Source organism: Sinohyriopsis cumingii, chromosome 3 (assembly GCF_028554795.1).
Source record: "Sinohyriopsis cumingii isolate HCF-2022 chromosome 3, ASM2855479v2, whole genome shotgun sequence".
Lineage (NCBI taxonomy): Eukaryota > Metazoa > Mollusca > Bivalvia > Unionida > Unionidae > Sinohyriopsis > Sinohyriopsis cumingii.
In genome coordinates this window covers 66,875,939-66,899,354 of record NC_142963.1, presented here as the reverse complement: position 1 = coordinate 66,899,354, position 23,416 = coordinate 66,875,939, and the positions used below count along the sequence as shown (strand labels likewise).

General features: G+C 37.8%; 1 protein-coding gene across 1 annotated transcript; it reads right to left on the bottom strand.

Annotated features, from left to right (window-relative positions):
• Window positions 1-458: 458 nt before the first annotated feature.
• LOC149803019 (uncharacterized) lies at window positions 459-21,328 on the bottom strand. Its single transcript, XM_089952578.1, has 4 exons — window positions 21,012-21,328; window positions 18,590-18,789; window positions 4,089-4,287; window positions 459-3,007 (listed from the first exon to the last, which is right to left on the bottom strand). The coding sequence occupies exons 1-4, from the start codon at window positions 21,259-21,261 to the stop codon at window positions 795-797; spliced, it is 2,862 nt and encodes a 953-aa protein (XP_089808704.1). The 5' UTR covers window positions 21,262-21,328; the 3' UTR covers window positions 459-794.
• Window positions 21,329-23,416: the final 2,088 nt, after the last annotated feature.

The window sequence follows — 23,416 nt, the reverse complement described above, 5'->3', positions numbered from 1 at the left end:
AACCGAAACCGAAACCGAATTTCGGTCGGTCTCTACCATACATATATTTCATTAACAAAGGCAAGGTGCAAAGTTACTAATTATGGAGTTCTACTTCGAAATATGTTGCCCACGTTGCTCAAAACAAAAAAGAATATATATTTAGCTAAATCAGTAATTCCATTTCAGTTTCAAATCAAACTTCCACTGGCACACTGCACAGCCATAGGTATGTAATTAAAACTTTTACTTCCAGGGTTACTCTTAACTGACTATATAAACTAAAACATTTCGGTAATTTCTGTTCTTAGTCGTTCTATACCTAAGCTTTATAAGTATCAATTATAAGGCGATCAAATATACTGGTTTGAGACATGTAGCGACATTAATCTTAGTAACTGGGTCAAAGTACAATATTTCAAGTCAATATTTGTCTCCATATTTAATTATTTCTTCTGACAATGAGATAATCTGAAACACAAGACCAATGCATTTAAGGGATAATGTTTTTGTTACTTATGACCAATGCCAATGACAAAAATGTACACTAAACATTGGATAAATGGCAAAACATTTAGACTATATACAACATTTATTACAATTATGACTGAAATGTAGATTACGAGGACAAATAGTATTCAAGACATTGTGCATCAAACTGGAAATACTTGTTTTAACACAGTTCACATACTCTAAAATTACACCTGTATGAAAGTTTGGTAGTTGACGAATGATTTTTCTAAATAAGCCATTCATGCACAACTATAAATATCAACAGGTTTTCAGTTCGGTTAACCAAATTTTTGTGCCTCCAGTTACTTGCTAGCATCAAACTTCTTGTATTTCTGGAAGACAGATGGTTTAGTGAATGTTATCGACATACAGGTCTCTCCATTGTAATCTGACACCACAATCTCCTTCCTGACCACAAATGATTCCATTGCCCTTAGAAGGATTCGTTGGAGAACATCCATAGAATATACCTTTTGAAAGGATGGATGTAGGTCTGGGGTTATTCTCTTTGCATCCGCTTTCGACAGAAAAGGGAACCATCTCAGTCGGCCAATTACTGTAGACATTTGCCAAGATCTTCCCGGATCATCTTCTTTTTCCGACTTCTTCCCTTTTGATGGAGTTTTCATCCCACCTCTTTCTTCTCTCTCTCCTCTGGTGAAAGCTGCAATGATTTTTTTCATACGGCAGTACGCCTTCCAACTCTTCACAGCTCTTTGTTCTTTAATTTTTATTTTCCTTTGAAGTTGTTCGATACTGTAACTAAGATTTAACTTTCCAACGTCAAAAGTTGATTCTTCCTCAAATGCATTCTTCTCTTCTGAACTTGAATTAGACGACTCCTCTTCCAGTGACGACTCTTTTGGAATGACTCGTTTATCTAATGTAGTTTCCGGGGGATGGGATGTCAGCATAGGAGATTCGACGTTCTGAATAGGTGCAGATTTGTTACTGGAAGGTTGGTAACCTTGGATGTACAAAACGGGCTGCATATCCCCTGATGGAGACGTGACAACAACACACGGGACACCCAAACGATCTGCATTACCTTGTGTATTGGTCTTACCATATTGTTCATGGATATTACTTTTTTTCTCCTTTCCATGTTTTAATTTTTTTAACGTACGGATGGCTTTAGTGATGTGTGCATATTTATTTACCACATCCGCTTCTCTTGTCGCAGTGATGTCATCTTTTACCTGAGGCTCCACAGGAGATGGGGCTGTCTTAGCTTTCTTGGGAAACACTCTTTCTCCTCTTAGAACTTTCAAATGCTCATATAGTTTGGTATGTGGAAAGTGGTTAGTTTCCAGCCATTTGAACTGTTTAAGGCGAACACTGCAGAATCTTCTGGATTCAGCTGAATCTATTATTTCACCAACGGTTGCTTCAAACTTGTCAGCATTATATAATTCATTGTTTTCATTTTCTTTACAATCCTTAAATATGCTCATTTCGACAGCTTTGCTTGGAATCGTCTCTCTCCGTTCGCCTGCTTTCGTTTTAATGTTAGTTTGAGATGTGTTTAAAGCTGGAAACAGATCAATCACATTTTTATCGTGCTTTAAAATCTCTATAATTTCCTGAAACTCGGGAACTTTATCAAAAATTAATCCTTGTTCTGGAAGAGTTCTTATTGTTCTGAAATTCTCTACTTTTGAGTCTGGCCATGCAATTATGTTGGACAATGTCTTCGGATATTCTTTTGCCGTTATCTTTATTTGATCTCTTTCCTTCATTCTTTGTTGGTTCCTTCTCCTTAGTTTCAAAAGTACAGATTTATCCTCCCTCCTAGCGGAGACATCTCCAAGGGAGTAATCAGTGTTAAATGATGGTTCCTTCTCGTCTTCGTCTTTATTGTAAGAACTCTCTGGTTTACCTTGAGCATCCAGTTTAAATGACCCAAGGTAGTGAATTTTTTCCGTGCATAAAAACTGTTGAAGATTGATATTTTCTGCTTCGATGATTACAGAAGAATCGGTGCTGCTTTCGCAGTAACTGACGGTTTCTTTTAAACCTGAAGTACGAACGTGCGATTTTGATGCTTGTGATGAAAATGTGTCAGTAAAGGTCGAATCCCCAGAAGAATTTGTGCTTATTGAAGACGTGGGGAAGATTCTATTGTTCTGCAGCGAACTTTTGAAGGAGTAAGGAATTTCGGAGCCGGGTGAGTTGCAGCAAGTTTTATAGCTGGAAAACATTGGTACTCTGTCCTTGATCGAATTTGTGATTTGGACTCCTACTGCCGATGAATCACCAGAGGGGCTACCACTTGTTGATCCCGAAATCCTGTCCTGACTTACCTGGATGCTAATTCGTTCTTCCGACGAAATGTTGTCGAGTAAAATCGTTTTGTGTTGCGGATTTCTGCGGCGAATTTTCAGACGATGGTCATGTGCATTTTTGGTATAAAGATCACGTGGTTCTTTACTGTTTGAATTTGCTTTTACACTTGTTCCCGTGGCGATTTCAGTTGTTCTCTTTAATCCTGATTTATGATCTATCACACTTTTGCCTGTTCGAAATAGACATAAATGTATTTGAGAAAGCAGCACACGCACATACACATACACACGCAAAACAACAGCAATTACAACATCAATTACAAGAACCATAACGATGTAGATTACATCAATAAGAGGAAGAAGGGAATAAACTACAACGATGAAACGAAAAGGTAGAGTTGGTTACACTAGCGACACTATCCGACTACTGCTGATACTTCTGATACATTAGGGGATGTTTATTATTTTCATCTGTCAGTAATTTTTGACAGACTTATTCATTTTTTTTCGTAGGGAATTTTCTCTATTGATGGTTCAAAATCAATCTAAGACCATTTCATAAGCATTTTTTTCAGCAAATCTCTAATCAATAAGTATTGTCTTTTAAAGGATCGGCGGTCGGTTAACTTGTCAAAATGTGCAAAATTAGTGAAGTAAAAAAATATATCCGAAAACACATTAAATTTTAAAGGTCGATTTTTTTTTCGTTTCAACTGCTGTTACTTAATAATAATAATAATAATAATAATAATAATAAGAAGAAGAAGAAGAAGAAGAAGAAGAAGAAAAAGAAGAAGAAGAAGAAAAAAAGGAAGAAGAAGAAAATAATTTTTGCAATATAATTTACCCTTGAATATGTTTCTCACCGTATAATTTCTTTGGAAACAACCCCACCCTGACGGGATTAGTTCTTGCTAGACCATAAACGTATTTAGAAACACTTCAAACTAAATACAGTATTTTTACTACGTTAGTCACGTGGGACTCACTTAGTAAATGGCGAGGTAGATACGTGGTGGGACTTGTCAGATAAAAACTTTGCAGAAAATTGACACCATTTTTTTAAAATGTAGGATATGTTATTATCAAAACAACGGGCTTAATTTGGGAGAAGTAAGAACTGTGGAGTTTGCAAAGCAAGATCGTTTATCACACGACCAGCAATGTATAATCTGCATTTACTTGCATGACTACACATCTTGATCAAGCTGGTAAAAACTGAGGCAGTCTTGTAACTGTGAATCTGTGACAGTTATAATATTGTACAGTTACTTAAACAACAGTAATATGTGCTAAAACCTAAATATTAACCCTTTATCTGACTTTGCTGATCTGAGATGGAAGTCGGTAGGCTTGAGTCGGAGGAGGATGACAATGGTAATGTGGAACTCTCTGGGTATTCGCTAGAACTACTCTGTGTAAGGTAGTTACGGTTCATGTCCTCTTGATATGGTCCATAATATGCGAACTCCAACAGGAATGTCTCTCTTTTTGTCATAACGTCATCCATCTAAAACAGAATATGGTTTTGGATTAAAACAGTCTGCTTATGAATTTGGATGTGATATTATATTGTGTCTATACATTTCATAACAGAGTCTGTTAAATTCCTGGAAAGAGAGTGTAGGGCACTCCTTGGACATGGGATGCGATTCATTGTGATTGACTCTTTAACAGTTTAACTTGTATTTATCAAAATATTAAAGTTGTTATACAATAACGATTTTTGGTCGCTCTGCTATTATTGTCACGATGAATACACGTGATAAATACCATTTTACAATTGTTCATTCAAACGAGACAGTACAAGAAAAATAGTATACGAACAAGGAATATCCGCGCAGTTTTTAATCCGACTGATAACGGTATAACTAGGCAGCGTTCAACCGTTTTGTTTCTCACAATTCGGTCACATGCAGCCTGCGACTGACATCATTGCTCCAATGCAAAATAGAACAGACCGTCATCAGTTGTATATGGTCTTTCTGTTATCGTCTCAGTGGAATGCATAAATCGCAAATTTGTATTTACCACGCGCATATTAATAGCTACATTAAGTATCAATGAATGTTAATGGTTGACACTCTCATTTGTTAAAACTTTAACGTTTGGTTTTCATGGTCATACGTCAATTACTTTAGTAGCGTTTATTTAATCTTTTTTTTTATGACAAATTCATTTAATTTTAAATGCTCAATCTGGCCTTTGATGCTACTGTTCAAATCGTTGTTGCGTAACACACATCCAAATTGGAACTACTTAGGTGTCTCATTTGACGTCCGCACGTAGACATTTTTAAGATGCAGTGAATCTAACTTGTAGAAATCTCAATTTTTAAAAATTTTATTGATGCATATTTCGAAAGCGTTAATTAAAAGGTATGCAATAAATACAAAACCTCATTCACGTATTGTTACGAGTCGGGGGATTAAGTACCCATTTGTCTTGCATGCTTGATTTGGCGTAGGATAGAGATATTCAGGCCGTATGTCCGTATCACACACCCAGGTTTGAACTACTTAGGAGTCTTCTGTCACGTCTGCGGGTAAATACATTTAGACACAGTGAACCAAACATTAATAAATCATATATACAGTAAAGCTAATATTTCAAAATATGCTGGCAACCACATTGGTTATTTTCTACCTGAACTCGATGCGTCCCAAGTAGTTAGAGCTACTACTTACGATGTGTTGGCTTCAGCTAGATGTACGTACCTAAGCATATCTCTACCATGCCTACCACCCAATCGTTTAGCGAGACAATTGCATACATTGCGGCACACACAAGCATGCCCTAACGGACAACAATAGCAATGAGCAACACTTTTCTGTTTAGAGATTGGTGGTGCACAATAAGTATATATAACAACTGTATATGGTAAATATACAGAGAATGAACGCCTTATTTATGGAGGGACATAGCGCTGACAGCGAATATAATGACATGCTGGAGGATATACTAGCAGCCCGAGCTAGGCAGCAAGCCCCATCTATGGCGCAGTCAACATCAGTCCAAATGTGTACATCAACTCCAAGGCAGCCAACCATACCGGCCCTGAGACTATCCAAACCGGCTAAATCACGGGTCAAACGGAAGGCCTCCAAGGAGAAAAATGTCCTTCACCTAGTCCCTTGGCCACACTCGTGTAGAACGAGTCGTTCCTGAAAGGATACAGTGAAGCCATGATACTAAAAGTTTACCCATGGAAGTGGACCTCTCCATATTACTCAGAGCCACTACGCCAGCCTGAGCAATATCACCACACAGGTGATTCAATGAAGGACGTCAAGCGTCAATGCCCAGCTACAAAATATTGCAGCTGAAGGAGAAGCAATCTCTAAGCGGACTACTTATATGCCAGTCAGTGTTTCCCTTTACGCTTATTTGTGCGTCAGGGACGTACGCTGGAGAAAACTGACGCTTAATGCTATCAGGATTTATTTAATATCCAATGCATTGGGCGAGAGATGGCATCGTGTATACTTCGAACATAGGCATTGACTGGTTCCCCGCTTTGTTTGCTCCCTGCGTTGTGCTCCTCTATTCGTATAGCAGAGTGCAACGCAGGGAACATACGAAAAAAGGAACCAGACTAACATATGCAATGTTATGACGGAGTAGCTTCCCGTAATGTCGCGAGCTCTCACGCGATTTCCATCGAGCTCAGCAAGATGTCATCTAGATGTTTAACCTCAATGCTTGTTGCACTAGAAAGTGATCTCCAGATTAAAACGTCGTGCACTAAAAATCATTAGTGAAGAAAGTGAAAGAAGCAGAACACAAAAGATTAACCGTGGATCTAATTTGATGAAAAATGGAGAAAATAATTCCCTTAACTGGAATACGGCACATCCATTAAGATTACCGATGTGACTTCTGATTGAGAAGCCTGCAAAAGTAAATAATCCTTTCGTGACAGGGTGTAAGAATTTTTTTAAAAACTGCCCTCGTTCGCCACAAGATATCTGGAAAAGACATTATAACCCAAGACATTCTTTCACAAAAAAGAAATCAGTAAACTTGCCGAGACAAATGCGTTATTTGGATTACAAAGTCAGGGGGTCATTGCAGATTTTGTTGGCTTTTAACTATGCTGCAATAAAAGAAAGATCTTAAAGATCAAGTGTAGCCTATTATAAACAAGATGAATCATTAGCTTCCTTGACTGTTGGATAAATTTGTTCTAGGATGAAGTACAATGAAACCGATGATAGTACACCTTTTATGACAGGCAGTACATTAGATGGCGCTCTATAGTTTCGTATTTTGCATAGGGGTTAGAATTTTAAAGAAAAATAATTTCTTCCGCTTTCGTCACTGGTTATACTAGCAATTTAAAAAAGATCTTGTATATCTTAGGTATAATGCAAAGAACCTTTAATTCCCTTTATTTTGGTGTATGATTAATGGGTGTAATATGAGATATAGAGTATACAGATTGGCCTTACTCCAGATGTGCACCTTTCAAAAAATTGCTAGCTTCACTTCGTCATTTTCACTTCCTGAACTTCAGAGGTAAATTGTATTTTTACATTTTATATATTTGGCAATACATTCATTGCACTTTCAGAAGCTGGTATTGTCTAGTCTGGCAAAATTCATTTTCCCTATTTTAATAGCTGCTATGGATAGTGTACTTTAGACTTTGTCAGGCTGATTTTTAGCACAAGGGAGCAGTCATTTTAGTCAGCAGTGTACTTAAATCATGTACAATTTTCAAAAGTACAATATCCAAGGAAATGTCATCCACATTACATTAATTTAGCATAGAGGTATGCCAACATTTCCTCCATTGTGCATGTTTTAAATGCAAACAACTTCACCTTACACACGTCATTCTCTCAAAAGTACAATATAACTGGTGAGCGCCACCTTAACTGCCATTTGGTTAAAAAGATTTATTAGGCTTTTTCTATTGGCTTGTATGTAATGTGTTGTCTATAATATTGCTTCAAAAAGATTATAAGGAGACTGTTAAAAGTACGACTTTAAAAGACAAATGAACCAATAAAATTATTCTTTGACTGGACAATGCATTTGTTTGTTAATTGTTGTATGTTGGTTTATTTGTATATTGAGAGAGAGAGAGAGAGAGAGAGAGAGAGAGAGAGAGAGAGAGAGAGAGTATGTTGTGCAAGTTGCAATATCCTATTTCAAGCTGACAAAGTACGATTCAGATGAAAATTTGTCAGTATATTTTTGACTCCCACATTTTTTATTTGACATCCAGTTCTTACACTAAGGGGGGTGTTTTACCCTCAGTTTTACACCCCTGGGGAATACACTGAAGCCAGCCAAGTATATGTGGCGCTGTTGATCGATGTGGCACTGTTGCTCAATGATCGCGATGAGCTGATCTTAAAGGACTCATGGTACTAATTCAGTTCCCATAGTAAACCTATGCAAACATCATGATATTAAAAATTCAATAACTTAAATTATTTTAGTGCCCATGATCAAACCTATATTTATCAGTATAGATGAAACCTGGGTGTCAGCTTCTGTGCAGAGGAAAGAATATGAACCGTGACATTTTCTGGACCTGCATATGTTTGAAACATGTGCTTTCAATTCCGCACCAAAGAGTCAGGTGCTAATTTTAGTAATGAGTGTTCCAAACTCAGGACTGTTAAACGACAGATATTCCATCAATAAAACAATGTCTCAAAAACAAATCTCTAGAATAAGCTCTCAAAAGATTCTTTTCCTACAACATACCTTACAGTATTAACCAGTCCTGGTCAGCCTAACCCATATCTACTCTATTTTATGTTCACCTATTTCCAGGCTGGTTCCTATTTTTTCCATACCATTAATATTGTGTATCCTTAAAACCATATCAAAGAGGAGCGGCTGAAAAAGTTTACGATCAAAAGCTCAGGTTTGGTGGCTTGTGAGGTGCGGTGAGATAAAGCTCTACATTTTCCAGAACCACCCGTTTCAAGGAAAAGGGCGCACACACACGTGCCAAAGTGGATTCTTAAAAGGGTAGTCATCAGTGTAAAACATAATGACACCAAGTGTTGTAAATAGGCCATTCTTTCTGCTCCCTATTTTCCTGATGACCATCAGCCCGATCGTACCAGCAAGAATTGCAAATATCAAGTATATTTACATTTTTACGAGCTGAAGTGTCCGATGAAGGTATAATACATTACGAATGTTTAGAACCTTAACCTATCATTGATGCTGACGTCTTTTGATGGGACCACACGCTTTACACTATACGCACCTCCGATAAAAGGTGATGGACAAGATCGTCAACCTACAACTACTGACCGACGATGACAGGCACCAAATGACCTTTTCTGGATGGTATATAGCAGGATCATATCAAGCGTTGAAAGCTGCCAATGCCTACACGCCTTCTCCAGACCTGACCATATCAATATGTACATCAAAGTCTGATGTGGAATAGGCTAAAACCTCCGAGGACTTTCTTTTACCAGAAGCTGGAAAGAATAAGCTTAACTTTAAGCACATGTTTCATCAAATGGAAATGCCCTACCTTATTTACACTGATCTCAAGACCCTTAACGTGCCCGTGAAGAGGGAAGAGCTGAACCCCACCTAAAGCGAAACTTATAATACTTCCAGCTCCCCTCTCTGCGCTTCTGCAACATCATCAAATGATGTGATCGTAAGACTACCCCCATCTCAGTGGAAAACACAGGAAAAGACTCAGGAGTTCATCTGATTAAAAGCATAGAGAAAGAATTTGTAAGCCTTCAAGAGTAATTAGTCCAACATTGCCCGCTCGGGATGACACAAACCATCTCAGCGTTTGAAGCTGCTAAGGTCTGTCACATCTAGCAAAAGCGCCTGTGTGATGACCAAGTGAGAAACCACTGCATCATCATCGGCCGATACCGAGTGGTAGCCCATAATAGCTATAACCTCCAGCTGCGACTAAGCCCAGAAAAAGTCTCCATTAACTTCCATAACCTGAGAAACTACAAATAGTAACTGTCAATGGCACTAAACTGGAAAAGTATATGACCTTTTCTCTGAGACAGCTCCATTTTATAGACAGCAGCCAGATTCTACTTCACCGCTTTGCCAAACTGGACACCGATTATCCTCAGAATGTTTCCCACATCACCTGTCGATAAACCCCTTTTACTGCAAAGAGTGTATATTCGAACGGATATTTTGATGTGTGAAACCGGTTTGGGGAGTCTAAGATATCCCATTATCAACATGGCCGTACAAACATATCTTCTGAGCACTATCAGCACGCCAAGAAAGTATGGGATACCTTGGGCTGCAAGAGTATGGGAAGACTATCGTGACCTTTACTTCAAGACAGACATGCTTCTTCTGAGGGAAGTCTTAGAGGCCATTCGGGTCACCTACCTAAAGACATATGCCACAGACCCTTTCCATTACTTTAACACTCCCAAAGTGAGTTTGGACACCATTTTCAAACCCATAAAAGTGGAGTACGAAATAATTATAGACACTGATTGCATCTCTTTGTCGAGAGAAGGACTCGATGTGGCACTTTCATGGATTGTAAGTCATACACGAAGGCTAACAACCCCAAACACCCATACAACGATTTCTCCAAATCCAAATCTGGATCATTTTTTTCTGGATTCAATAACCTTTCAGATCATAATATGATGAAGGACTTACTCAAGGACGCATTTCTAAAGGCCAACCCTAACGTAATTGATTTATTCAGCACAGCCTCAAACACCTTCAAATGATACGTACTAGAGGTGAATTGAACTATTCTGAAGCAGCAACTCCTCCTAAGCATACTGGTGCCCAAACAGTCTCTCGGCCACGGATTGATTAAAGCGCTGACCGACGGCCTCGTCATGCTGCATGCATACGTCACGAATAGCCAGGAACTTTGCAGGAAACTACAGAAACCTCTGCAGTTTCCTTGTTGATCATGGGCTAGGCCGCCCTGTAGCAGCTAAAGACTGCAAGCTCGACTTGTATCCCACCAGTAGTGAGCGTGCGGCCAAACCGATCGCCAATACTGGGCCCCCCGGATGGCCTTTTTGTTGTATTACGAGTGCACCAGTACCTAGCCCACATCAATAATCCGTAGTGTGACACATATATGAACTGACGCGAGTTCTGCAGCTTATTGTACTGAGGATAGTACAATGCAACACAGCTGTGCAACCGTAGATCTGAAAAGTACCACGACAACGTGTGGATATGTAATTAGAGCAAGCCTGTGTTCATCCATCTTTGGCTCAGCAGATTGCCAATAAGCAGTCAGAAAACAGTAGTCCGCTAGCAGCAGTCCACCAGTACGTTTTAAATTTGGAACAAAATGCCGTTATCAAAGATGAACAGCGACGAAGACATAATGCGCTTCAGGAGATACACATGGCTGCGTTCAGCGTATTGCGCGATAAACTCGCCAGCTATCAGCCATAAAATAACGCCCGTAAAGTACAAAATAAGAAACCAGTGATGGGATCAAGGATGTAAATCAGGCGGCTGGGGAGTTGAGGAAGAAACAGTTGCTGCATTTTAAGCCATGCTGTGTGGAATATATATCTCTATGCGCACGTGTACAAGTTTCAAAAGTAAATCACGTCGCAAAAGTTTCCAAAAGAAGAACACCTTGATGGATGCGGCCTATGGTCCACTGGAAATAACTTACGTTACATTAAGCTGTTAAAAACATCTACGATCACGTCAACAATCGCATCGTATCTCACCTAGGACGATGTGAACTGCTACTATGTGGATTCCAACATAAGTAGTCCGACCTACCAAAGCAACATGCTCTATAGCTACAATGTTTACGCCTCCGCGGCCCGTAAACCTTCCCTGCAGAAATCAGCTTACACTTGAGGCTGACCAACCAAGACGGTCGGCGCTAAACCTTTGAGGTAAGGCGACCACCTACAGCCTCTAAATCCTCGATCACCATGCACTTGGTTAATATATTACAAATGAAAGTACGAATTTAATAGTCATGAATTAACCAAGGTGCGCATTCCGAATACGGGTGGTTTGCTTCCGGAGACTGACGTACCAAATGCATAGGGATTGAAATGCTTAGAAACAAGTTCTGAGCTATCTTCACCTCAAGGTGACAGCAGAGTTAGCCATGACAGCGCGCTGATAGACAATGCATAGCCTCACGCGCATAGAGCGGTAGAAAGCTATGGTGACTGCGCCCATGAGAGAGAACCTCAATCGCCTGATAATACTGCGACTGAAAACATTCCCTCAGACGTGCCGGATGTAGTCAACGAGGCGGGTCGACAAACGTTCGTAGAGCGGGCGGCTGAGGAGTGAGCGACACATTTGTCGCTAACTGAGCTGTGAGCCTATGTCGATCTCCTTATTAGATTTGATCAAAGTGTAGTATACGCAAATAGATTTCTTTCAAAACGCGCAGGACTCAGCCCTGGGCGTTTTTGATGTGTTTGAAATATTCATACAGGTCTCCGTCCAATTCTCTTGGCAGATAAATGCTCAGCATGGCATCTCCATATAATTTTTACGCCTTCGTAGTCTTCCAGCTCTTGAGTCTGGAGAATAACCAGGAGCTCAACAAAATGGTGTTCAACAAACTCATTTATTCAGGTGAGCCCTGCGCCTCAGTGGTCACCAGGGGGCAAACATTGGAATCCCTCTGGACTATTCGAATTCAACGGGGCCCGCGCTTACCACCAGATCCTGAGCTTCATGTGTGGCGCTCAAAACGTAGACATGGGGCTACATATCAACCACAAGAACTTCAGCAGATAATACCCTATCTACTAATTCATCATGGAGCCACCTCGACCTGGCAAGCTGTTGATCAAGGGATTGCATTACAAGGGTTCCATCCTGATACTTACTCTTGGCTCCAGTTACTGAACTTTCACCGTCTTTCTTTCACATACAACGATACTGTGGTGGGTGCTGGGAACGAATAAGGGTGATCAAGGTCCCACCAGATCACGCAAAATTAGAGCATAGTTTACGTACTCACTTACACGCGATATCACACAAACGACACTTTGTCTCCATCACCCAGAAGTGATGCTATAAAAGGAGTAATTAAGAGTTTTGTACAAATATATATGGTGTTGAAATGTCAACTATAAATTATTTTATGTATGCTGCATTGAGGAGAGTTACTCAAAAATGAAACGTTATTACTTTTTATTTTGATAAACAAAATAATACTTTGATTATTTCGTATATGTCGGTAAATATTTCACGATTGATGTGAAAATGTATTTTCAAGAGTGGCGAATCCGTGAGTGACAGTACAAAATGTTCTCGCTTTATGAATGAAATATTTTTTTATATCTGATTTTTTAAAATTCTTTTGATTAGATTTTTTTCTCATTCCGCCCCTAAGTGGTTAACAGCTGTATTAATACTTTAATGTAAAGTAGTTACCCAATTTTGCAATAATTTAGGATACTCGCGTTTTGCTAATATATGTGTAACATGTAATGCTTCAAACTATGTATTTTGTTAAACTTATGACTATTTTTATATTTAAAAATAAACTTTTATTTTCGTTAATATATTTCTTGCTCCGACCGATCCAGTAATCATTGTTTGAATGGGGACAGAATCATCACTGAACGCTGGGTTCCAACAGACCTAAAGCGTAAAGGTTTTAAATTGAAGACTTAAATTTAAGCTTACCTATTAGAATAATACTTAATAATTCTGTTCATTACTGCGTTCAAACGGGAAGTATGCGCCCTTGGCATGTTTGCAATCTAACGCGATAACAAACGCCGTACCAAATTTCGATAGTCACTTGATTTCGGTTTCCAATGAGCACTCATTTATCCAAGGTTACTTTATACTTTTCAGCATAACTAAGATAGTAAATATCATCAAGCAAAAAATATTTTCTAATATAAATAATCCAGAGCTTTGCCAAAAAAAAAAAAGAATTTCGCGTGACAGAGTGTAACAGATGTCATCGACCGTGCTAACATGATTCCCGGCCTTTATTTGTGATCCATGTTTCTCGCGAACTCACGGTCCTGTTTTGAGATCTGGCGTCATCAACTGCGTTTAATGACAGTAACAGCAAGAGTTGATTTAGAACGTTTCGACGGTTTTGCATCGTTGTGTTACGTGGCATTTAATTTCGGGTTAAGAACAATAAACGTAACATTTGGAAACAGACAAACTTTAACACGCTCGAAAACAAAGGTAACTAGCAAACGATTTAGAACTTTAATAAACTTTTTCAAAGATGATGTTGTTGTTGTTGTTGTGGGGTTTAACGCCATTTTTCAGCACGATAGGCTATACATGGCGGCCAGTATTAATGGTGGAGGAAGAACCCGGAAAACCCCGGAAAGAACCACCGACCCACGAGAAGCTACTGGCAGGCTTTCTCACATGCCCACATTGGCTGAATCTTAGACTCGAACCGCCGCAGACAGAGGTGAGATGGCAGTGATCCGTAACGAAGAGCGCTTTAGACCACTCGGCCACTCGGGGCCCCCTTTTCAAAGATGAATAAATTAAGCAAAGATAGTTAAACACTTGCTATAGATATTTTAATAGTTTCTCTAAATTGTAAATCCCATGCATTAAAGTTAACTTTAAGCGCACGAATCATAGCAAATCGAGGATATGAATATATGAGGACACTGAATATCGAATAGAAACAAGTTATGTACCTACAGTTAGTCCGTGACAATTTGCACCATTCAGAGTCTCATTATGAAGTATATAATGCAGAATCTTTACACTATCAAATATCAGTAAATATGTTGGAAGTGTATTTGACATTTTACGCGAAAATTCAAGTGGTGCGACTCTATGGTCTTAAACTAAGTATCAGAAAATAGGAGCGAAAACCAAGAAGTTCTGTAAAATTCAACAAATAATTAATTCCCTAAAACACAAGGTGAAAAATTAAAAATAACCTTCAGTATGGTGAATGGAATCCTAAACAGTCCTAGAAGTTCTATCACAAGTCCACAAGCTATGGAGTATTTAAAGTGAACTCCAGTGGTGTTCCGAATGAAGTTCAATACAGTATTCTGATGTACCAAAAGTCTGGAATTGTTTGATGTGCTAACAGTCTTGTTGTATTGCAAAAATATTATCTCAAATGTCTTTAAATGATTCACATTAATTACGAAATGGTTACTTATTCATCAATTTCATGAGCATCTTGTAATCCCAATGAATAATTGAAATGAAATAAATACTCTCAAATAATACTGAATCACAACTGAATCTGATTCTACTAAGACTGATTAAAATAGGTATAATTAGTTCTCAGGTAAATATCCCTTCTATAAAAACTAATTTACAATTTCAGAACCAGGAAGAGAGTCAAATATTCATTTCATCGTCATTCTAACTTGTCAACAAGGCCAGATTCTTTACCAGCCAACCAATCATAAATCAAATGGGGAAATCAATGATCCAAACTCATATCTCACCAAATTCGTCAACAATGGATTTTCTTAATCAGCAGGAGTATATGAACACAATATCCAGTGATGCTGATAAGTTTCGTCTAATATTTCTTATTACGATGAAGTTATGGTCTGTATTGAAGAAAATGCAAAATTCATCAATTAGGTTATAAGGAAAAGGCATAGACCTGATGCCATTTAAATCATTTAAAGGCGGACCTTCTGAGACCTATTAGAAACTATTTTCGTCAAATAGTTATCTACCAGTAATTAATCTTTACCAAGTTTTTCTTAATGTTTCCTTTGAGTTCATAAAAGCTAACGTGTGCTAAAAATGTTACCTTAAGTAATTTGTATGTGACAACGAGGAAACGTCAATGATGATGATGATGATGATGACATTAACATAGCAAATATTGATGCCCCTCCCTTCTCTTGAGAAACTTAACTATGAGGAGCACTCTCCCAAAATAAATTGTTTTATGGGTATATTCGCTAGCAAAGGTTCCGATATGTAAACCCTATGTATACCTTGACGCATCGAGCAGATATTTAAGTGCTTTGTACTAACGACATTTATTGGATTTCATGAGTTGCCTCCCTTAGTATGTAATGCCAACTAACCAATAGCGTGTAACAGCGGTGCATTGTATATCGGCCGAAAATGGCGAAGGCAATCGACTTTAAAAGGATACTTAGTAAGTTTAACAACGAAAGTGCGACTACGTACCAGACAGAAGCCATTGCGTGTGTATTCGAGTGAAACACGGACTGGCAGTAGAAAATTGCTTAGTTATGAGTCCATTCAAGTTGTGTACTCCCTTTGTCTTGATCATGTAGGAACAGTGTTTAACTTGGAAAAATTTAATTTGATTGGATGCAGTGACTTGCCGCCGCATCCAATGAAATTCATAGATTCGAAACATAGAAATATATGTTCGATCCGCCTAGGTTTAGATAGGGCTAACATATCGGAACCTTGGCTAGCGAAGATGGGGAATTTTGGGCAGCACAGTTGTGGGGTTTACATGGGCTCTGGTTATGCCACTAGATGATGATGATGATGATGATGATTATCGTAAAGTATTGACACCAACGTCCTCCAATACGACAAGGTACACACTCATCAACATAAGGTCATCGACTTTAATTGTGCTCTACTCGTCTAATCTTGATAATCGATATGTTGTCTTGATGGTAGATGGGGGTGTGAATTATTAACCCTGATGACAAATATAAAAAATACGAGTTAGCATCAGAAGAGAAAAAATCGCTGTTCTCAGACCGATTATTCGTTGTTACATGAAGAATACACCTGTTAGGATTATACAGTCTTAAACTACGTGATAGAAAAGAGCGAGAACAAACAAGTTTCGTAAAATTCAAAAAATAATTTAGTTCCCTAGAATACAAAAATGAACATTTAAAACAAAACTTTCAGTATTGTGAATTAAATACCTAATAGTCAAATACATTTCTATTACATGTCCAAATGTATAAAGTTCCAACTAAATTCCAGTTGTATTTCAACTAAATTCCAATAATATAATCCAAAATTGTTATTGGCTAAATTCGTTATAATACCAAATTAATGTTCCAGTCCAATTATATTATTGATGAACACTTCGTAATTTCAATTAATAATTTGAATGAAAAACTGAACATAATAAAAATACTGATTCTGCTTCAAGATATTAAGGCAAGAATAAGTAATTTCTGAGTAAATATAAAAAGTTAAGACACGACAATAGAACCCATATGTAGGGCAGCCTTCTCTTTGAGACATTCGAAGTTGCCAGTAACATTAGGCATTTCCGAGTCGATATATATATATATATATATATATATATATATATATATATATATATATATAATCATTAAGAAAAGCCAACAAATAATACAAACTAAATACAGATTTGTCAATGTACTTATTTAACTGATGCTTCTCTCTCTCTCTCTCTCTCGTGTTTTCATAATAAAAACATTTGCTTCCTATTTCGCACTGTACGCTATACTCTGCTAAAAATGAGAGCCTTTTGCTTTATCTCAAAAAATGTACCAGTTTATTAATACATGCGTGTTAATTATTTTTTATTTATTCGTTCTTGGCAGTTGTTATGTCTTAGGGAATCCAAAATCCAGGTATTTGTATCGGATCTGACTATATGCACAAAACTGCACACCACGGTGATCGTCAAGATTCATCTGGTTATTATACCCTTGAATCTTTGACTGAACAGAAAACGATCTTACCCATCACAAAATATCTAGCCACCCCATCCCCAATGATCAATATTGACCACTCCCTCCCATACAAGCAAATACTATGCATTTGATTCTTAGATCTTTCGGTACCAGATACAAGTTGATTCTAATCCAGCTGAAGTTAAGAGTTACGACAGTAACCGCCCCGCCTCCTCTGGAAACGCGCATGTGAGTGGCGAAATGGAGATATGACACGATCCCGTGATTCTTTCTTTATTTTTGTGTATCGATAAAATGTGTCGTATCGCCACCACTCCTCTAATCGCGCTAAGCTCCATTTAGATCGAGAACTTATTACCCAATTTTGTAAATTCACTAGCACATGAAATTGAACAGAATTGTAAGATTTGTTAATGATCTTGTTTTATTTCTTACTGTTACAATTTTCTTTTATATTTTTCTCGCATTATAGCAAGTTTTGATCACGAAATGCACTTCACGTTTGAAACGTTTAAAAAGCAATTAATGTCAATGTGGTATTGAGTTTTATTTACCATGTAAAGCTCATTATATGCTGTTTAACTGATTTAAAACAAAACTTTCAAGGTATGTGTTGGGATACAGATTGTATCGGGCCTTTGTCATTATATCGTATCGCGACATCAACAGTGATAGACACTCCTATATTTTGAAGCAGTCAGGGACAGAGGAAGAGACAGTGTCATACGAATAGTATGTTTGAGGAATAAACTTTTCTTTATTTGGTAGTAATAATAAACATCGCATGCCTCCTTCTGTCAAGTGGTGTAGATGCCCGAACGTAATCATACCATGAAAAACAACTAGTTTGATATGGAAAAAATTGCACGCATTTTCCTAGTTCTGTTAGTTTTCTCAGGTCGTGTACGTTACCAAGTGTGAAGAAGGGTAAACAGATAAGTATTTATATCATGCATGATTCAGACATGGAAGAACACTAATGACACTGACAACGCCCTTTTAAGGAAACAGACGACAGGACCATTCAAGATCCCCCGATGCAAGCAGTGGGGACCAATGCACTGCTTAAAACAGTAGCGGTGATTATTTCAAGAAAGTATATAACAAAAGATGATTGCTGACAAGCAACGTTTACTTTCGTGGTTACCTCAAGATTTGCTTGGCATGCTATCATTTGAATTGATATTAATCAAAGAAGAAACTGAACTTGCAATTGATTGAGTTTACCGGTATATCACTCTGGTCGTCCTTGCACTGCTTCCTTCTCAAGTTGACGGCGCAGGCGTATGTTCTGTGGTGCGTGATGATGCCAACTTTCTTCATGTGAGCGAGGCATATGACAATCTGGTCCTGTAGTCGACCCTTAAGGACCCGCAAAGAGGACCCTTCAGACCAGTCCTCTGAGAACAGGTAGTCCCAAAACTCATCTGACAAATAGACGGTATGACTCTTAATTTATGTACTGCTCAATAGAGAATGATATCACCGTCTCAAGCGCAAGTACAGTAAGCAAGAACATGTTGATTTTATTTTGACCTCGACAAGAACGAACGCTACACTTCTGCAATTAGCTCTTGTCAGTCTATCTGTTTCTCGATCAATGCGTGCTTTCATACCCTATGCGCTATCTAGGTGGGAAGATTATGCAAAACCAATAAGATAAATAGTTAGTAGGCCGGCTATCATTACATGTTTCGTGCTTTTCGTGCTTTAGGAGAACTACTTTGATGGAATTATACCCACTCTGTGACTTGGAATACATTTTTAAGATAATACCTTGACTGAATTATCACTCTACAACACTTGGATATAGACCGATAAAACATAGTGAAACTACTTATCGCCTGAAGTTGATATCGTTTGGTTTACTTCTGACCATTTTCATGCAGTGAAGACTCCTCGATTAAATAAGCATTAATTCTGAAATGACTGAGTAATGAACGTGCGCGTATTTGAATGAAAGTCAACATACAAAACATAAATTATTTACTTCTCGATGGTAAATGTTCATGACCTATATGACTCCGATTTCATTTTAGAACGGACAAGATATCATTGAAATGATAAGATGCTTATTGTATTCTGCAGACAAGTTTTGTCCAAATACGGACACTAACCCTCTTCCATCATATCAAGCGTGGTTTACCCTAATCATCGATGGCACATGAAGTTTGTGTTTCGCAAGCTGTGTAATTTCCGGAAGGAATGCTGATTATTAGATATAATAGAAATTTATCCAAGTACTTTTGAATGTTAGAACAGATAATGTCATAGAATCAGAATTACTAGCTGTACACCATAATAGAGCTAAGGTGGGGTTATTCCGAGTTTCCTCTGACCCTTCCCATCCAATTTTTTATATTTGGACCTTTATGTTGGGGTGTAGGGTAAGAGACAGTTGCTTATCGAAGTTGGAATTCGACGTTACCATGCGGTGTCGGGAGAGGGTAGTCGCTAACTAGTCGGCTAGCAAACATGAACGACCATTCATTGAGATATATCTGCATGAAATCGACAGGAATATGACATTTGTTCTCTTAAATTTACAAGTATAGCATTCATTATGTCTTTATTCCGCTGACAGACGAGACAAAACTACATCTTTGTTGAAATTTTACCTGGAACTCGCCATTTGCATTGCTACCCACATGACAACACAAATCTCGTAACCTACAAGATTGAGTCAGATAGCACCCGCCAAAATCAGGAATAATGCCAGGTTGGTATGGTATCCTTGTTTGAAATGCCCTAACAAATCTATTTTGTTGCGATTACCAAAGGTTTGTTGACATAGACAAACTATCGCCCGAGTCCAGAAGGACCGAGTTCTGGATGGAAAAGCTGTAATTTTATACATTGTCTGACGGCAAACAAATGATTCTAAAAATGTTATAAGATTAAACTGACTTAACCATTATTTATTTATGTGTAGGGCAATAGAAACTGATTTGCACCCGAGTTGAACTGACAGAAAGTGGGACAAACTGAAATGTAAACCAATATCGCGAGGATACTGTAAAAAATAAGTTTGGGTTATTTTTTATAATCTCGTGAAAATTTACAACGAGTAAACTATAAGGTGGCCTTAAAATTATGTTTGAAAGTAGTCACAATTAAAAACCAGTTTCAATTTTCTGAAAAACAAAGCAAAATAAAACACCAAGCCATATTGATGTCAAAAAGCAGGTTACTGCCGATTTGAAGGTGCGACATTTGTTATAAGATAAGACGTGCCATTAGTAATGGCAAAGAATACAAATACGATGGTGTCTGACGAGAAAGCTTTAATGTTTCTTTTTTCATGATAGTATTTGTCTGAACAACGTGTCTTACTTTATCTATCAATCTGTCAAGAGAGAGAGGGAGGGAGAGAGAGAGGGAGGGTAAAAAAGAATTATCCAAATCAGACAAGAATGCTACTTTTGATAAATACTTTCGATAGTGTTGTCTTCGGACTAATTGTTCCAGTAATACAGCACTAAAACATTATACTAAAAAGGGTTGGTGGTCTTCTCCAGTAGTCCTGGTTTATTCAACCTTTGAGACTTTTTGGTTTTGCAATAGATTTAAATAAGTAAATTTTAATCTTTATTCAGTTTAATAGATGCTTTAAAAAATATATGGTGTTCATGCACTGGGTCATACTCACTTATTGGACATTCCCTGATGTCAAGGGGTTCGTCACAGGAATATCTTTCACTTAGCACCAGGGACTCAATGGGGTATTTGCTCTTACTGTTGTCAGGTGTAAACGTATCAAAATGTATCCATTGTTTTTTTTTCTTTGAATGAGGTTCAACATCATACCATAAAATTCTCGTCAGTTTTTCTTGTCCCAAGCAATGTCGGATTTTATTGTATAAAATATCTTGCTTCTCGTAGGAACAAGTAATGGACATGACTCCTTTTAAGAAGGAAAGAATGACACTGGTTCCAAGACTCCCTCCATCTCGAATTATGACGTTGCCATGAGGATATCATGGGATTTGCATCGTCATGTATAGCGCATTGCAAACGACAATGAGACAACGTCACGTAAATTATTTTGGATGCTTCATACCGATTATCCTGCCCCTCTCCAGTCCGCCATTATCGTTCATGCAGGCATTAGTGATCCGCGATTAGTCTTTGTACCAAGCAAATATATTGTCCCACTGCCAACTCCAGCCTCAGAGCTGTTGTATTATTATTATAATTATTATTATTATTATTATTTGGCAAATTGCATCAAATAGTACGATCGGTAAAATGTTCGTCCAGACCTAGATTAGTCGAAGGTTCATGCCAAGGCCCATCCGTAATTTCTTTTTCGCTAATTTTTGGCTAACGGATGTCAAAGATTATTAAGTTATACGAGACTTAGGTCTGTGTACGAGGACAATTTTTGTACTGCAGTATTTGTGAACTTACTACGGTATACTGCAATTATATTGGGGACCAACAATTCAATTTTTTGGGACAGGTGCCTGAAACTTTCTTGTTTAATTTTCGTCACTTAATAGCTGGAGAAATATCTTGCTCTGGTGAATAGAAAAAAATAACACCATATTATATCCATGATAGTATATCTTTACAAATATTATGTTAAGATAAAAGAAAATATTTGAGCTCAAAATAAATCCGCTCCCCTCCCCCACACACATAAAGAAATATTAATGGTCAGTACCTTATAGCATATGAATTTGCTATACGTACGTTAATTGTTGTGTAGGTTGCAATCTAAAAGTTGTAACTTATAAGCTGTAACATAAGTGGTGTGTTTAAGCATACACTATATATAATACCCTGAAAGACTTAAAGCAGACGTTAGAAAGTCTACTGATAAAAATAGAAGTGTTGAAACAACTTACTAGCTACACTATTAATGTAACAGGCAGGGAAACTTTGAGTGGGATGCGAACACCCAGGCAAGATATTTATCAGAGAGAGCCAGTAAACATAACACATATTTACTCAACAAATGGGATATTATTAGTGTACTTGAGAAAGTACCTCCAAGTTCAGACAGGAAATGCACTCGTGAAAAACGTAGGATGATTCGCAGTCTTACAAAGGAATACATAAACTTAATACATTCACATACGTTAAGAAATAACTAAACCATTACGCGTGGGATTTTTATTTTTTGTTTGTTTGTATTTTATTAAGCCGACATTTTTTCCAAAAATTGGATTTGTCAAAACATTTCATTTGGCCACCGCTTTGGCATACGTGACACGTATCCAACATGTGATTAAAGATTCATTCATATATTTGTAATATTCACCATTGTTTGTGACGAATACAACTCTTTCGTTTAAAAAATATTTGGAGGGAGGTCTTGAATAATGAAAACACGCAGTTAATAACAATAAAATCGAAAAAGATTCGTCAGGAATTTACATTCCTTACTGATGGAAACTATCGACGTGCCGATACAGTGAAAAAGTACTGTGGAACATGCCACCGGAAAACAAAAATAACAAAAACAAAAACAAAAAATACACACCTAAAAACCGCGGTAAACTGGCATGCCTGTTATATCGCGAATGGGAGTGTACGTGGTGGATTACGAAGAAACATATATGTGTTTCTATATGTCAATTTACATATTACATTAGATTAATGATAAAGTTATATTTGCTCGAAGCAGAGGCGCATTCAAAATGATACGGGGGGTTGGTGCACACATGTAGCGGCCAGCTAATTAGTTTTACAGATGCAGATCATAGCCCCTGCCCCTCCCCAACCCCATTTGAGGCGCCCATGGCTGGAAACATCTTTATATGCTGCGTATTTACATGTATAGTCTCACACAGCTTTGATTTTTGTATGTAAATGTAGGAAAGTCAAAGAAAGTACTATTTTCCAAGTCCAGAATGAATGTTTTAAATTATAATAACAAAAGTAAAAAACTTGCACTTGTAAGTGGTTTTCAATATCTAGGTGTTACACTTGTAAGTGGTTTTCAATATCTAGGTGTTACACTTGTAAGTGGTTTTCAATATCTAGGTGTTACACTTTCAAGCAAAGTTAAGTTTAAACAATGGAAGCAAGTATTGTTCACGAAAGCAG